Genomic DNA, 19,389 nt, shown 5'->3' on the forward strand with positions numbered 1-19,389 from the left:
AACTATCACCAAAAAATAGGCACACCAGCCTTCATTTCAAACTTTTTTTCCATTAAAATGCACCTGGTATGGTCAGCGAATAAAAACACTGGTTGTTATTTCTTCAGTCAGATAGGGTAGGACCTGATTTAGTGGTGTGATCCCTTAAGGGAGCAAAATTGTTTAAAATGATCATTTTACATGATATTCAGTCTTTCTTAGCATATCTTGACCAATTAAAAGTGAAATAATTTTAAATATAATTCTGAGTCACATTAATGCAGTATGTGCATTGCTAATCATGCGCTATCTACTGAAGATAGCAACATTAAGATATGATAATCAGGCAGGGCCTAAGTTTTTGCTTCTCAACCTTTCAGATGTTTTTAATTTAGTCACAGGACACGTGTAAAAGTTGAGACAAATGTTTATATATCCAGATCTACTGTCAAGTAGGCAATGCCATGTAGTTGAAATTACCAATGAAACCCAGCACCCCTTTTTAAAGGCTTTTCTTGTTGGCTGTTTTCTTGATCAATCTTGCTTGTAAATAGTCAAAATGCTTGAAGGATGCCTTCTTTTACTCCATCCATGATACCATGATGGTCACACAACTGAAAAAACACAAAATTGAAATCAGAAGTTACTGCAACTGCCAGGCCTAACCGAACTCGGTCTTAAGGGGTCACACCACTAAATCAAGTTCCTATTCTTTTATGTGTTAAGAGGTATACCTAAGAAATCGTCATTTTCTCATGGTTAGAACGTGCTAGGGCATTCAAAACAAAAAAATTCTAAAAGATTGTGATATATTCTACCCTAAAAACACCATTATTTTGGTAGTTGAGTGGCTTGATTTTTCGCAGTGGTGCATTGAACATGATGTAAACCATACCAAAGCCTACATCTCAGCGCCTCTATGCTGTGACGTCATTTGGTGCATGGAACTAAAAATCTTCCTAAAATGTCAGAATTGTAATATTTTTATTATTTATTTATGCTTGGATGATAAGAAAAACATCCAAAGAGCACAACTATCACCAAAAATAGGGACATCAGCCTTCATTTCAAACTTTTTTCACTACATCTCAGCGCCTCTATGCTGTGACGTCATTTAGTGCATGGAACTAAAAATCTTCCTAAAATGCCAGAATATTATTGTAATATTTTTTTAAATTTATGCTTGGATGATAAGAAAAACATCCAAAGAGCACAACTATCACCAAAAATAGGCACATCAGCCATCATTTCAAACTTTTTCCCACTACATCTCAGCGCCTCTATGCTGTGACGTCATTTAGTGCATGGAACTAAAAATCTTCCCAAAATGTCAGAATATTATTGTAATATTTTTTTAAATTTTATGCTTGGATGATAAGAAAAACATCCAAAGAGCACAACTATCACCAAAAAATAGGCACATCAGCCTTCATTTCAAACTTTTTTCCACTACATCTCAGCGCCTCTATGCTGTGACGTCATTTAGTGCATGGAACTAAAAAATCTTCCTAAAATGTCAGGAATATTATTGTAATATTGTTTTTAATTTTATGCTTGGATGATAAGAAAAACATCCAAAGAGCACAACTATCACCAAGAAAAAGGCACATCAGCCTTCATTTCAAACTTTTTCCACTACATCTCAGCGCCTCTATGCTGTGACGTCATTTAGTGCATGGAACTAAAAAACTAAAAATCTTCCTAAAATTTCAGAATATTATTGTAATATTTTTTTAATTTTATGCTTGGATGATAAGAAAAACATCCAAAGAGCACAACTATATCACCAAGAAAAAGGCACATCAGCCTTCATTTCAAACTTTTTCCACTACATCTCAGCGCCTCTATGCTGTGACGTCATTTAGTGCATGGAACTAAAAAACTAAAAAATCTTCCTAAAATTTCAGAATATTATTGTAATATTTTTTTAATTTTATGCTTGGATGATAAGAAAAACATCCAAAGAGCACAACTATCACCAAAAAAGAGGCACATCAGCCTTCATTTCAAACTTTTTTCCACTACATCTCAGCGCCTCTATGCTGTGACGTCATTTAGTGCATGGAACTAAAAATCTTCCTAAAATGTCAGAATATTATTGTAATATTTTTTTAATTTTATGCTTGGATGATAAGAAAAACATCCAAAGAGCACAACTATCACCAACAAATAGGCACATCAGCCTTCAATTCAAACTTTTTTTCCACTACATCTCAGCGCCTCTATGCTGTGACGTCATTTAGTGTATGGAACTAAAAAATCTTCCTAAAATGTCAGAATATTATTGTAATATTTTTTTAATTTTATGCTTGGATGATAAGAAAAACATCCAAAGAGCACAACTATCACCAAAATATAGGCACATCAGCCTTCATTTCATACTTTTTTCCACTACATCTCAGCGCCTCTATGCTGTGACGTCATTTAGTGCATGGAACTAAAAAATCTTCCTAAAATGTCAGAATATTATTGTAATATTGTTTTTAATTTTATGCTTGGATGATAAGAAAAACATCCAAAGAGCACAACTATCACCAAAAAATAGGCACACCAGCCTTCATTTCAAACTTTTTTCCCATTAAAATGCACCTGGTATGGTCAGCGAATAAAAACACTGGTTGTTATTTCTTCAGTCAGATAGGGTAGGACCTGATTTAGTGGTGTGATCCCTTAAGGGAGCAAAAATTGTTTAAAATGATCATTTTACATGATATTCAGTCTTTCTTAGCATATCTTGACCAATTAAAAGTGAAATAATTTTAAATATAATTCTGAGTCACATTAATGCAGTATGTGCATTGCTAATCATGCGCTATCTACTGAAGATAGCAACATTAAGATATGATAATCAGGCAGGGCCTAAGTTTTTGCTTCTCAACCTTTCAGATGTTTTTAATTTTGGCTGTTTTCTTGATTAATCTTGCTTGTAAATAGTCAAAATGCTTGAAGGATGCCTTCTTTTACTCCATCCATGATACCATGATGGTCACACAACTGAAAAAACACAAAATTGAAATCAGACGTTACTGCAACTGCCAGGCCTAACCGAACTCGGTCTTAAGGGGTCACACCACTAAATCAAGTTCCTATTCTTTTATGTGTTAAGAGGTATACCTAAGAAATCGTCATTTTCTCATGGTTAGAACGTGCTAGGGCATTCAAAACAAAAAAATTCTAAAAGATTGTGATATATTCTACCCTAAAAACACCATTATTTTGGTAGTTGAGTGGCTTGATTTTTCGCAGTGGTGCATTGAACATGATGTAAACCATACCAAAGCCTACATCTCAGCGCCTCTATGCTGTGACGTCATTTGGTGCATGGAACTAAAAATCTTCCTAACATCAGCCTTCATTTCAAACTTGTTTTCCACTACATCTCAGCGCCTCTATGCTGTGACGTTATTTAGTGCATGGAACTAAAAAATCTTCCTAAAATGTCAGAATATTATTGTAATATTTTTTTTAATTTTATGCTTGGATGATAAGAAAAACATTCAAAGAGCACAAATATCACCAAAAAATAGGCACATCAGCCTTCATTTCAAACATTTTTCCACTGCATCTCAGCGCCTCTATGCTGTGACGTCATTTAGTGCATGGAACTAAAAATCTTCCTCAAATGTCAGAATATTATTGTAATATTTTTTTAATTTTATGCTTGGATGATAAGAAAAACATCCAAAGAGCACAACTATCACCAAAATATAGACACATCAGCCTTCATTTCAAACTTTTTTTCCACTACATCTCAGCGCCTCTATGCTGTGACGTCATTTAGTGCATGGAACTAAAAAATGTTCCTAAAATGTCAGAATATTATTGTAATATTTTTTTAAATTTTATGCTTGGATGATAAGAAAAACATCCAAAGAGCACAACTATCACCAAAAAATAGGCACATCAGCCTTCATTTCAAACTTTTTCCCACTACATCTCAGCTCCTCTATGCTGTGACGTCATTTAGTGCATGGAACTAAAAATCTTCCTAAAATGTCAGAATATTATTGTAATATTTTTTTAATTTTATGCTTGGATGATAAGAAAAACATCCAAAGAGCACAACTATCACCAAAAAATAGGCACATCAGCCTTCATTTCAAACTTTTTTCCACTACATCTCAGCGCCTCTATGCTGTGACGTCATTTAGTGCATGGAACTAAAAAATCTTCCTAAAATGTCAGAATATTATTGTAATATTTTTTAATTTTATGCTTGGATGATAAGAAAAACATCCAAAGAGCACAACTATCACCAAAATATAGGCACATCAGCCTTCATTTCAAACTTTTTTCCCCATTAAAATGCACCTGGTATGGTCAGCGAATAAAAACACTGGTTGTTATTTCTTCAGTCAGATAGGGTAGGACCTGATTTAGTGGTGTGATCCCTTAAGGGAGCAAAAATTGTTTAAAATGATCATTTTACATGATATTCAGTCTTTCTTAGCATATCTTGACCAATTAAAAGTGAAATAATTTTAAATATAATTCTGAGTCACATTAATGCAGTATGTGCATTGCTAATCATGCGCTATCTACTGAAGATAGCAACATTAAGATATGATAATCAGGCAGGGCCTAAGTTTTTGCTTCTCAACCTTTCAGATGTTTTTAATTTAGTCACAGGACACATGTAAAAGTTGAGACAAATGTTTATATATCCAGATCTATTGTCAAGGAGGCAATGCCATGTAGTTGAAATTACTAATGAAACCCAGCACCCCTATTTAAACGCTTTTCTTGTTGGCTGTTTTCTTGATTAATCTTGCTTGTAAATAGTCAAAAATGCTTGAAGGATGCCTTCTTTTACTCCATCCATGATACCATGATGGTCACACAACTGAAAAAACACAAAATTGAAATCAGACGTTACTGCAACTGCCAGGCCTAACCGAACTCGGTCTTAAGGGGTCACACCACTAAATCAAGTTCCTATTCTTTTATGTGTTAAGAGGTACCTACCTAAGAAATCGTCATTTTCTCATGGTTAGAACGTGCTAGGGCATTCAAAACAAAAAATTCTAAAAGATTGTGATATATTCTACCCTAAAACCACCATTATTTTGGTAGTTGAGTGGCTTGATTTTTCGCAGTGGTGCATTGAACATGATGTAAACCATACCAAAGCCTACATCTCAGCGCCTCTATGCTGTGACGTCATTTGGTGCATGGAACTAAAAATCTTCCTAAAATGTCAGAATTGTAATATTTTTTATTATTTATTTATGCTTGGATGATAAGAAAAACATCCAAAGAGCACAACTATCACCAAAAAATAGGCACATCAGCCTTCATTTCAAACATTTTTTCCACTGCATCTCAGCGCCTCTATGCTGTGACGTCATTTAGTGCATGGAACTAAAAAATCTTCCTCAAATGTCAGAATATTATTGTAATATTTTTTTTAATTTTATGCTTGGATGATAAGAAAAACATCCAAAGAGCACAACTTTCACCAAAAAATAGGCACATCAGCCTTCATTTCAAACTTTTTCCCACTACATCTCAGCTCCTCTATGCTGTGACGTCATTTAGTGCTTGGAACTAAAAAATCTTCCTAAAATGTCAGAATATTATTGTAATATTTTTTTTAATTTTATGCTTGGATGATAAGAAAAACATCCAAAGAGCACAACTATCACCAAAAAATAGGCACATCAGCCTTCATTTCAAACTTTTTCCCACTACATCTCAGCTCCTCTATGCTGTGACGTCATTTAGTGCATGGAACTAAAAATCTTCCTAAAATGTCAGAATATTATTGTAATATTTTTTTAATTTTATGCTTGGATGATAAGAAAAACATCCAAAGAGCACAACTATCACCAAAAAATAGGCACATCAGCCTTCATTTCAAACTTTTTCCACTACATCTCAGCGCCTCTATGCTGTGACGTCATTTAGTGCATGGAACTAAAAATCTTCCTAAAATTTCAGAATATTATTGTAATATTTTTTAATTTTATGCTTGGATGATAAGAAAAACATCCAAAGAGCTCAACTATCACCAAAACACACGCACCCCAGCCGTCATTTCAAACTTTTTTCCACTACATCTCAGCGCCTCTATGCTGTGACGTCATTTAGTGCATGGAACTAAAAAATCTTCCTAAAATTTCAGAATATTATTGTAATATTTTTTTTATTTTATGCTTGGATGATAAGAAAAACATCCAAAGAGCACAACTATCACCAAAAATAGGCACACCAGCCTTCATTTCAAACTTTTTTTCCCATTAAAATGCACCTGGTATGGTCAGCGAATAAAAACACTGGTTGTTATTTCTTCAGTCAGATAGGGTAGGACCTGATTTAGTGGTGTGATCCCTTAAGGGAGCAAAAATTGTTTAAAATGTTCATTTTACATGATATTCAGTCTTTCTTAGCATATCTTGACCAATTAAAAGTGAAATAATTTTAAATATAATTCTGAGTCACATTAATTCAGTATGTGCATTGCTAATCATGCGCGATCTACTGAAGATAGCAACATTAAGATATGATAATCAGGCAGGGCCTAAGTTTTTGCTTCTCAACCTTTCAGATGTTTTTAATTTAGTCACAGGACACATGTAAAAGTTGAGACAAATGTTTATATATCCAGATCTATTGTCAAGGAGGCAATGCCATGTAGTTGAAATTACTAATGAAACCCAGCACCCCTTTTAAAGGCTTTTCTTGTTGGCTGTTTTCTTGATTAATCTTGCTTGTAAATAGTCAAAAATGCTTGAAGGATGCCTTCTTTTACTCCATCCATGATACCATGATGGTCACACAACTGAAAAAACACAAAATTGAAATCAGACGTTACTGCAACTGCCAGGCCTAACCGAACTCGGTCTTAAGGGGTCACACCACTAAATCAAGTTCCTATTCTTTTATGTGTTAAGAGGTACCTAAGAAATCGTCATTTTCTCATGGTTAGAACGTGCTAGGGCATTCAAAACAAAAAATTTCTAAAAGATTGTGATATATTCTACCCTAAAACCACCATTATTTTGGTAGTTGAGTGGCTTGATTTTTCGCAGTGGTGCATTGAACATGATGTAAACCATACCAAAGCCTACATCTCAGCGCCTCTATGCTGTGACGTCATTTGGTGCATGGAACTAAAATCTTCCTAAAATGTCAGAATTGTAATATTTTTTATTATTTATTTATGCTTGGATGATAAGAAAAACATCCAAAGAGCACAACTATCACCAAAAAATAGGGACATCAGCCTTCATTTCAAACTTTTTTCCACTACATCTCAGCGCCTCTATGCTGTGACATCATTTAGTGCATGGAACTAAAAAATTTTCCTAACATGTCAGAATATTATTGTAATATTTTTTTTAATTTTCCGCTTGGATTATAAGAAAAACATCCAAGAACCACAGCACCTATAAAAGTATATCTGTGATATTTTAATTCTTCTACACACTCGCTATGAATTGAACAATGCAGTTTTTGCCAAAGCTCACTACCATTCGTAAGATGCTGTGAACTACCAAATCACAACAGTTTAAAATAATTAATAACCTTAAAGCCCTTCGCACTAATATTAGTTTCCTGTTTACCGCCCGCGTCCAAAATTGAAAATCTCAAAATAATTATTTTATTTTTATTTCTAATTTTCTCTTTTAAAATAACTTTCAACTACTTCTACTTGCCATTTTCTGACTTTAATAATATCAACAATAATGATGAATGAACAAAGAGGGCAACTCCACCTTCACTTATTTATAAAATCAAACATTGTTGGGAAATAATTAAATGCCCGCTCTAGTCAAAACGAGTCAATAGTTGCTTGTAATAATAGTTCAAAGTAAATAAAGAAAATAAAAGATAATTAGGCCTAATAATTAAAAGTCACCTCGTCTCTTTTTCAAAATCTTTAACAGGAAACTAATAATCAAGTGCGAAGGGCCTAAGGCTAATGAAAGTCGACTCCAAGTTTCCCGTTACCCTACTCCGCTCAAAACAATTTGCTGGCCAAATATTTCATTATTTTGAATAAAATGTTGTACAAATAAATAATTGTGGTTTTAAATATACCATAAATCTCTTTCTGTTGATTTTCAGGAATTTTCTTTGCAGTAGGAGCATGGTATGTGGTTTAAATGAATTATTAATGAATACCTACTCAATTCTCTGTTCCGCACTTTTTGATCTGCTCTGATCTCATCCCGTAATAAATATTGTGAAACTTTTTATCACAGAGGAGTAAGATAAGACAGAGCGCGTACCACCAGTCAAAGTCTCCGCCTCATCCGATAATGAGGGCCGATTGTTCTGTGAAATGCGACAGGCGAGACTGCTACGCAATTACCGCGTATTTTCATGGTCTATCGCGTAATCGCGAAAGCACGCAACGCTCTATCGCGGATACGCGAAGGCACGCAGCGCTGGCGTGATTGTTAGACACTACACGATCGAACAATCGGCCCTCATGAATATGCGAGAACTTACACCATACAATACACGGGGACTTTGACTGATGGTACGCGGTCTGTTTCTCTTTCGTCCATGCTTTTTATAATAAATTTAGTTGTACAATCACCTTCATGTGGTTGTAAACTACATATCTGTAAACTACAAACTGTGATTTATCACATGTATACATGGGTAGTTATTGGTTTTCACTTGTAACAGATGCAATAATGAAATGGTATAAAATAATGAATAATGAAATGGTCACCTACACAGTCATGAAAAATAATGTAACGGGAAACTGGGGATTAGCATTAGCCTAATCAGTAATACACAATAATAATTGACGCTGTCTAAATATTACCCATGATGCAGCGTAATGTTTAGATCAATCTAAATATAACGCTTCATCTGATTGGTGTTAACGATTGAAAAGGAAGTTAGAGTCTTTACTTTTTTGTCCAATCAGTAAGTACGATTCATACACCGTTGTGGAACTTATCAGCGGCCATTTTAAAATCGTAATCGGATTTTTCGTCATCGTTGTCTTGAGTTTTTACTTGGGAAACAGCGCAAATAGACAGAAATGCCACAAAAATAGACAGAATTTATATTCATGTAAAAAAGGTCTTCAATATCCGTCACCAAGATCATCATTGTTCGCGTTAAAACAAAAGATCAAGTATCAACTTGGCTTGGCTAACTCTGAGAAGCTTAAAATTTATTTTCAAAATTTAGGCTACACATGTACATGAGTACATGCTTAGCAGTCCATGCATTACTGATTCATTGCATGAAATTAGAAAAATGTTCAATGAATGAATGCAATGATTTCACAATGTTCCTGATTTCACAATATCATATCATGATATTCATAAAATAAAACCCTGAATGATTTTTTAAATCTGGTTGTTTGAAAAGATCAAATTCAAAATCACGATGATGATGGAAGGTGAAACACTGCTTGAAAATTTGAAGGATGGTGGGAAAATGGACTCTCTGCTGATTGGAATTGAGGTGAGTTTTTTTTAATTGCCTAATTTAGCCTGCTATGCTAATAAGATGAGTATAATGCTGAGGCTTTTCATTGCTTTTGTTAGATAACACTAGGCAAACCTTCTTAGTCTATATTATAATCAAATTAAGTATTTCTTGGCCAAACTGGAACATGCGTGTTGCGTCCATGTAGTGTAAGCGTGTACGCACTAACACAGTGTAAGGTGCGTGTATGCTTTCTTCTGTACCACGCTATATCCGTGTCTGTTAATCGCAGAGCCACTAGCGTTCACAGTGTTCCAGTTTGGCCAAGAAATACTTAATTTGATTATAGTTAAGAGTTAGCACATGCTATAGAAAAATTATTTAATTTGTGTACAACATGGAACATTCAAGTTTTCAACTACGCTTGTTACTCCACGACTCGCCTAATCATGCTAATACACAAGCATACAACGCTACTCAACAGTACGACAGCAACTTAGCTCACTTCCGGTAATTTTTACCGGCGTGACCTCTGCTGTTACGTAACGTAATGTTGAAAATCAGGTGGCAAATACAGTTTTTCAGAAAACATCAAAAAAAATGGAATGGATACACGAGTCGTTTCTCCCTTCATTTCCATATTGAGCCCATAGATAAGATATGAAACATGAGTATAAGGCAAACAGTAATGTGTAAAAGTCCAATTATTGTGGAGAAAATGAATGTTTATTGTGCGCGAAGTAGCCTAAAAATGAGAAAAAATGCATGTCACAATCACCAAAATGGTTATGCAACTATGAGCCAACACCGGTCGTATGCTTTTCTGTAATGATAGATAAATAGCTAACTTGAGCTTGTATTAAATTTTCAGCGAAAATGATTGGTGGAATAATCGAGTCGTGTAGGTTGGAAAGTTGCTTTCAAAACGGCTTCCCTCGCAATCGTGACGTGACCATTAGTGACCAGTGTCCAGCAGGAAAATTAACAGCCGGCCTTGTCCATATAATCGATTAATAATTGTCAGGATCGTCCAGTTGACTACAGTGATATTTATTTATTCATACAAAATACTGCCCTGTCTTATTAAATATCGAAGTCAATATAAAACGTAATTTCAAACCATTTGACTGAACTTACAAACAGTTTATAAAAGATTATTGTTGAACGAGACACTGAATTAGAAATAACATTGCAAACGGTATGAGAATAAGTTAGCAGGTTGTGATGGTCTAGTGGCTAAGGCCGTGCCTGAAGTGCGAGAGATTGGAAGTTCGAACCCTACCATAGCGGGTTTTTTTTGTTGAAAATATTTATGATACATGTAGTAGTAAACAACTTTCAGGAAGGGTTTCTGATCATTTGAAGCAGAAATAATGAGGTAAAATGAAAGAAAGCATTTTTTTATCTTGACCGCTTATGGTGTTCTATTGAAGATAATTAAAGTTACTCTAGACAACGAAACGCTGATTCCTGATACACAGCCATGCAAAGAGTATGTTCCACGATGTACAGTTTTTTTGTACACAAATTAAATAATTTGTCTATTCTCTCGGTAGGGGCCACATCACATCCGTTCATGCATTGGAGTGAAAACAACTTATCGCATATTTTTATTTGCAATTTTTATGCCTAATTATAGGAAGGAGAAACCTTTCAAATAATTTTGGAAATTGAAAAAAATTCTAAAATTCTAAAATACCCAAAAAATACATTCGAGTGCAAAGCTTTTTTCTTCTGGGTTAGAATTTTTATTCTTTCATGGCAACAGCTTTTTTCTTGCAGGTTAGAAATTTGATAAATTAATAGGCCCATGCATTCATTTTGTATATGATGACCTATTTATCAAATTTCTAACCTGCAATAAAAAAGATGTTGCATGTATGAAAATAATTCTTACCCAGAAGAAAAAAGCTTAAAATTGCACTCTAATGTATTTTTGGGGTATTTTTAGAATTTAGAAAAATGTTAAATTTCCAAAATTATGTGAAAGGTTTCTCTTTATTTTGTTAGCGATAAAATTAAAAATAACAATGTCGATGAAATGAGGCAAAATAAAGTAATTAAAACGTTATTAACACATTCATGCCTTTTAAAACATTAAATATAGGTCGGATTTACACAAACTCTAACCCACCCCCAAACCTTACTACATATAATATATAAACCCACTAACCTAATCCAAAACCCTTGCCTTTTGGATTAGGTTAACGGTTAACTGGGCTTGGTGGGTTTGTATTATGTAGTAAGGTTTGGTGGTGGGTTAGAGTTTGTGGTAGGGTAGGAAAAACATTTAAATTATAAAAACAATGTTTGGTATCGGTTTCAAACCGATATAAATCAGGAAATGCGGTATATCGAATATATGCCTATTAGACTATGGGACATGGGCATTTATCTTTCACTTCCGTAGTCCACTCTTGGGCAGAACATAAAAACATAACAAATCAAGAGTAAATATATGTCTGAATTAATATCCAAAAAGTTCCCACGTTTTACTTTACTCATTTAGGAGTTATTTGGGGTTAAAAATGTGTTTTTCGTGATTTTTTCCATTTTTGCCCAAAAATGTCAAATATTAAAATAGCTGTAACTTTAAAATAAATTGAGTAGAAATTTCATTTCTATTGTAGATGTTACATGTCATATGGATTTCCAACACTGGTGAATAAAAATGTCATAGCACAACTCTAAAATATAAAAAAATGGCAAAAACCATATTTTTGTGCTATTTTGGCCATTTTTGACCTAAAAATGTAATTTTTGCATGGGAAAAAAAATAAATATATATTTTCTTGATTTTAAAAAATATGTCATTTCAACCTAGTTATTCTGAACAAAAAAGTTAATGATGGTGAATGTCTGTGACCTATAGTTTTTGATCTATGGCCCTTTCAAATTCACATATGGACTAAAATAGCATGTTTTTGTCAATTTTTCCAATATTAGGCTGAAAATGGTACTTTTTTGTAATTTTAACAAAATTTTCAGTGTTTGGAAAATGGGAACTTCACATATATATTATGGATATATTATAGTACTTTCATTTTAAGCTAGTTGTAGATCCACTGGTAGCTCGGTTTCCATGGCAGAAGCAATTATATCGGCAATTTTACTACTTTCAATGCAGCAAAATCATTTTAGTCATCATTTTACTGCATTGAAAGTAGATAAATTGCTGCTACCACGGTAGTGGGCATACTAGTGGATCTTGAAATAGCTTAAAGGGGGGTAACCCTATCGGTTTAGGATATGGATTCTCTTCAAACTTACATACAATGTCAAATATTGTCCCCTTTATCCATCTATGTGAGAAAACGGGAACAATTTCAGCATAAATGTGAATAATTAGCATATTAGCAAGCCAATACACTGGTACGCGTGAATTGCATTCTGGTCAGGCATCCCGAAACAACGGCCGAGCGCATGTCCCGGTGGAAACAGGAAGTGTTCGCCTTGGCACTGAAAACCGGCTCGCCCCTGTACACTTTTATACCCTCTATTCATACTGATTACCGGTAATCTTAAAAAACATTACATATCACTGCGCTCATTATCATTCTTGACAAGATAGCCCATGCTGTATTTACTTCGCTTAATTATTTCTTTATTTTTAGCTATATGATGCACATTTTCACATATAATTTATGATTTTTCTTTGTTTTTAAATATTTTTTAACTAATTTTTTAATGGGGGAGGTGCTCTCATAATTTTTTTCATATTCCTCGTATAATGCTTGACAATATAGGTCATGTTTCCTTATTTATTTCGCCTCTTATGTATTTCTTTATTTTTGTTTTTTGTTTTATATCATTATAGCGCCATCTATAGTTTGACATTAGGGGCCTATTTGATGTATTTTTATGGACGAATTGGTACTGGGGTGAAGTCTTCCGAATCTATTCCGATTTCATTCTATGACTACCCAAAACTCCTGTGTCGTGTAAAATGCGAATAACTGGTAGCCTGTAAAAACCGCTGTGTTTCATGATTTCTCCGGAAATACATCGACTTGGAGCGTCAAATTTCAGGATAGTAATGAGAAAAATAGTATCTACATGTATTATGTGATACCAAAACCTCATCAACAATGAAAAAAATCGGGGGGATGATGCTGTCGATCGGGTTACGGACCTTTAACATTAAAGTACAATTACATGTTCATTTTATTAAGTGAAGTTCCCACTTTCCAAAAACTAACAAGTTGGTTAAAATGGCCATAAAGGACCATTTTTGGCGTAATATTGGAAATATTGAACAAAAACATGCTATTTTAGTCCATATATGAATTTGAAAGGGCTATAGATCAAAAACTATAGGTCACAGACATTCACCATCATTAACTTTTTTGTTCAGAATAACTCGGTTGACATAATGACATATTTTTAAATCAATAAAATTTATATTTATTTTTTTCCCATGCAAAAATTACATTTTTAGCTCAAAATGGCGAAATAGCACAAAAATATGGTTTTTGCCATTTTTTTATATTTTAGAGTTGTGCTGTGACATTTTTATTCACCAGTGTTAGACATCCATGTAATATGTAACATCTACAATAGAAATGAAATTTCTACTCAATTTATTTTGAAAGTTACAGCTATTTTAATATTTGACATTTTTGGGCAAAAATGGAAAAATATCACTGAAAAACACATTTAACCCCAAATAACTCCTAAATTACACAGTAACGTGCAACTTTTGAAAGTGGGAAATGTTATATTATTGATCAGTGATATAATAGCTATATTTTCATGTATAAACCATCCTCTACCCAGAAAGGGAGAACGAAAACTACTTTCTGAAGCACTTAGCAAGCCTTGTCCCATGGTCTATATTGTCAAGCTGAACAAATGTACACAATCACTGATTCTGAATTTTGAAACATGCTTAGCAAGTGGACTATTGATACAAATCATTTGTTTTGTCATTCATTGCATCAGTACGGTATACTCAAATAGCACAATATCGGTGATTAAATATACATTGAACAGCCAATTTAGCATGGTGGCCATCTTGAAAAAAAAAGCAAAAAATTGAAAAATAGTAAATAGTAAAGCCCTGCCTCCTCCTTTTTTGAAAAAGTCCGGACGAGAAACTTGTTTCTTTTTTTACTTGGCCTAATATAAAATGATGTGGTTTGATGACAAATTTAATTTTGCATAAACACCTTTTGTTTACGGTAGGCCTACAGTATAAATAACATATGATTTTGGAATGGCTGTTTTATGTACCGGGTTTTCGATTTGATTTGATTCGGCATCCATATTGCACATATAACAATACAACAAGGTAAATAGATATACTGCGCCAATAAAGTATCCGTACACTTGGAAAAATAATCACAATTTCAACACTGAACAATATTGGGGTAAATTTGTTTTATAATAGATGCACTATCTAATCCTGCACATTATGACACCACATTGAATCCAATGTGACCTCAAGAAGTAAAGTTACAAGCAATTGAATAGATGAAGGTCCAGTTTTAAAAGTGACAAACTGGCCTACATGTACATGTTTTTGTATACAAGGCGCAAAAAGATTCCAACAAGCGAAACAAACAGACAACACAGTTTCTTCAATGAGGCGTTATTTTATTTCAGTTTTTGCTTCTCTGTACTTTTCATAACTTTCATTTTATTCGTCGGTTCCTTTGTTTCAGTATTCATTTGTTCCTTTTGTTTTAAATTAAGGGGGTACTACACCCCTGCCCAATTTTGTGCCTATTTTTGCATTTTTCTCAAAAATGATAGAGCATTGATGACAAGTAAGATATGTGTATTATAGGGGCAAGGACTACAACTACTGTACGGGAAATATTATTTCAGCACAGACAACAGTTGTGGAGTTACAGTCAAAAATGAGGGAAAACCAATATTTGATCAATAACTACTTGCCTTGAGTTCCTGAATTTTCAGTGCAGTAGTTGCAGTCCTTGCACCTATAATATACATATATCTTACTTGTCACCAATGCGCTATAAGTTTTGAGAAAAATGCAAAAATAGACATAAAATTGGGCAAGGGTGTAGTACCCCCTTAAAGCCAAATGCATAAATTAGCCAGTGGAGTTTTGAATCTAGGCCAGTTTGTCACTTTTAAAACTGGAACTTCGTCTAATCAAATGCTTGTAACTTTGCTTCTGGAAGTCACATTGGATTCAATGTGGTGTCATAATGTGCAGGATCAGATAGTGCATCTATTAAAAAAACAAATTTACCCTGATATTGTTCAGTTTGGAAATTGTGATTATTTTTCCAAGTGTAAGGATACTTTATTGGCGCAGTACATGTATATATAAAATGCATTTTGAAATAACATATACATGTAATACACATAAAAACAATGCAAGGAGATATCACAGGATAGCCCTTTAAGCCCAAAGGCCTATTTCCGAAGGGGTCCTTTATACATAGAAGGGCAAAAGGCATAAATAAAAACAAAAACATACAAATAGATATATATACAAGTGAATATTAAAAGTAAAAAAACTATTTAAACATGATTAAAATCATTAGAAACTAAATTTGGTTAAAAAGGTTAACTAAATAGCACAAACGTTTGAAGAAGGTCTCAAACAGATAATGAAGACCCTGTAAAGAAACTGCATAAGTCGGGAAATATCTGCGTCGCAACATTTCTTTTGTTGTGGAATTTGACCTTAAAATTTACGACTTGGTGACATTATTCATTCGAAATCAACAAAAGATATTTTAACATAAATGGCTTCATTCATTCTTTTGTCATTGATTGAAATTGTGTTTGTCAATCAATGTTACACTACAAGTTTACTCTAAGGGCTCTTTGTTAACCTCTGGCCCTCTATTACGCAGAAATTATCCTGCCGCCTCAAGTTTATCAATGTTCATTTTGATTGTTTCAATTCCAGAGATTCTACTCACCTATTTCAAGGAGCACCTCAAAGTTGACGTCAAGCATTGCCAACAAGTATGGTGTGTTTGCTATGAAGGCACTGAGGGCATGTATTGAACGACTCACCGTTGCAAAACCTGGAAGCCAGGATCTAGCAGGTTGGTCAACCAGTGTGTGTGTGTCGGGGAAGGGGGGGGGGGTGACTTAGTCCGAATAATCAGTCCCAGAACTAAATATTCACTTACTGACATTTTTGTCACAGGCAAGAATAAATTCACCGAAATCTATAGGAAATCACAACTCTAGGGTAAAGCCAGGATTTCTCCGTGATATGGAAAAACGGAAAAATTCATGGAATTCGGGTTTGCTCACGGAAATTTGAAAATGCCACAAAATAGTAAAAAACTGTGCAAAATGTCTAACTTTTGTGTTAATTTGCAAAATAAAACAAAGAAAAGTGATTATTTAGCAGTAATCAACTATTAAAGAACCCATTCTAGCATTAATCACAGGCCTATGATGCAAAATTCTGGCCATACTAGAGTAAAAGGTTAGACAAAATACATTTTTATAACATGTTTGTTGTAACTTTTCAGTGCTTTATAGTGGAAAACGGAAAATCATCCAATTTGTAACACCGAATTTAAATTTTGTAACACGGAGAAATCGTGGCTTTACTCTAGGGGTATAGTTTCAACCTGCCGAGGTCACACCAAATTTCATTCATAATTTTGAGTTCTGAGATTGCCGTGCAATAATTACGTATAATTAATGCTGATTGAATGCTGTGTGTTACGCTATAGGCCTACATTGTAGCTGCTATATTTATGGACAGAATTGTTTTGTGCATTCATGCAATGATAGGAATTTACTTTGTTTACAAATTGACCGTGAGTGGACATTGTTTACACCATATGGATATTTATAATGAATAACAATTAATAAGGCCGTATAAAATTAATATTTTGGTTTTCGTCCAGAGGATTTTCATGAATTGATGAGGGAGGGAGGTGTTTTTTATTTTCAGTATAAAATCAGCATTGTCTGTAGTTTTCGGATTTTTTCAACAGTGCTCGAGGAAACGATGAGGCACTTTTTTTTCAAATGTGAGATTCTGAGGGATAAACCCCCTAGAGTACCACAAACAAACTTGGAAGTGGTCCTTGTTCTCTAATAAACTTATTTATATGTATGAAAAATTCATAAATCATTCCAAAGTCTAAAATAATTAAAAAATCTAAAAATAAAAAAATCTGACAAATCCCAGAAATTGAGGAGGGAGAGGACGAGAACCAAAACATTAATTTTATACTGCCTAAGGAACACACACACATACTTCATTTTGTAGTATTTTGAAGTGAACATTTTATTCACAACAAGTTTTGCAGTAATCAGTGCGATCATGGCGACTCATGAAGCTGATGCTCACACAGCAATGCATGTACATCGATGTGCAGCCAGAATTTCTACGGCCCCTGTGGGCCTGCACAGCTGCTTTTTAGCGGGCTGCTACGGGCCCAAGGTCCCGCCTTATTTGAAATGCTGCATGTGTTGAATGTACTAATTAGTGCATGCAGGCTATTTTTGTTTGCCAGAAAAGCTTTTAAAACCACTCATAGCATACATGTACATAGTATTGTTGGTTTATAAAATTTTTTTTATAAATACGATGGGTGGTTTTAAAAGCTTTTCTGGCAAACAGAACCCCCCTCCCCCCCCTAAAATTTCAAAACATTTGGCTAATTGCATAACTTCACATGCATTTCAATGATTTGAAAAATGTTCAAACCTGTGAAAATTGGGAGCGTTTGGCTATACCCACCCAAAATAATTTTTCTTATTATTAGTATTATTATTTTTTCAAAATATCCAACAGGTCCCTGGCCACTGGACCCCTGGGCATGAATGTGTGACTTCTGCTGTGTGCTTTGCTCTGAAATTGTAATTTTTTAAATATACATTTTGCAGGTATACTTCAGATAACTGAGCAGAGCTACCAATGTGTGTGCAAAGCCAGAAAACACATCAAGACAGTCCCTCTTGCATTGGAGAAATTTCTGTTTCATACCATGGCCCAGACTCTCAACAAGAGGTTGCTTTCAGATGCCCTGAGAATTGCATCATTCCTGTACGATGAACTTAGCAAGAGCCGCTCTGAGTTTTTGACTGGCGCCGGAGTTGATAATGAGTACGACACCATTGTGAAGCAAGCATTCAATCAGTTATGGAAAGCCTGTCTGGAGTTGGAACAGTCCTCGCAACATGCTATCAAGCACACACTAATTCTCAATGTTAGGTTACAGGCACTTCAGTTCTTGATGTTAACTGATTACGAGTGCCAGTGGGTGGTGGAGAGAGCTTTACGAGCAGCTTTAGACTTTGATCGCAAAAGTAGCAAGGCTGGGAGAGATCAAGATCAACTTCACACATTTCTCACAACAGTGTTAGGCTTGTTGCTCGGTAAAGATTCAAAAGTGATGAAAGTAAAAGATAACATCGACAAGCTGGCTGGGCCACTCTTTGAGTTGGGTCTGCCGGCAATCAAATATGGCATTAGAGCATCAAAATACGAGCAAGCATTGGAAGTCTGCAGTACCCTGTCAGATTTCCTTCACAACTCTGGAAGTAAAGGCTGTATCAAAGAGGATGACTGTCACAGTCAGTGCCTGGTTCTTATCCAGTCGGCTCTGCAATACAAGCAACACATGCATAGTACAAAGAGTGGTAAAAATAAATCAAATCATGCAACCATGCTTGACTCTTTCTCAGATTCCATCCAAACTATAACTGCAAGCATCTCAAAAGCTTTAGAGAAATCGTCTGTGTCTGGTACGAAGCTGAGCAATCTTTTGGAAGCTTGCGAGATTTTGAAGAAATCACTGGAAGGACCAACTGACCCACAGAAGCAGAAAGAGAAAACCAATTCAGCTCTTCTTCCGGTAGTTTTGCATGATCCAGTGTATGGCGTGATGATGATGTATGTGGATTTGCTTCAGGTGCAGAGAGAGCAGCTGGCAAAGACGTCAAAGGGGAGCAAAGAAGCTGCCAAGAGTCACAACCAACAGATGCAAAGGAACGTTAACAGGTAAGGTCATGTAATGAGATATTCCTTTTGAAATCTGCTGTACCCCTGTAGAA

At 34.7% G+C, this 19,389-nt stretch overlaps 1 protein-coding gene across 1 annotated transcript in view; it reads left to right on the top strand.

The window, feature by feature from the left end:
• Positions 1 to 8,881: 8,881 nt before the first annotated feature.
• The window catches only part of LOC140142358 (separin-like), a 48,836-nt gene continuing 38,328 nt past the window's right edge, over positions 8,882 to 19,389 (top strand). The window contains 3 exon segments of the mRNA XM_072164326.1: positions 8,882 to 9,414; positions 16,268 to 16,409; positions 18,220 to 19,336. Of these exon segments, the coding sequence (XP_072020427.1) occupies positions 9,337 to 9,414; positions 16,268 to 16,409; positions 18,220 to 19,336 (1,337 nt within the window). The 5' untranslated portion in view covers positions 8,882 to 9,336.

This window comes from Amphiura filiformis, chromosome 20 (assembly GCF_039555335.1).
Source record: "Amphiura filiformis chromosome 20, Afil_fr2py, whole genome shotgun sequence".
Taxonomy (NCBI): domain Eukaryota; kingdom Metazoa; phylum Echinodermata; class Ophiuroidea; order Amphilepidida; family Amphiuridae; genus Amphiura; species Amphiura filiformis.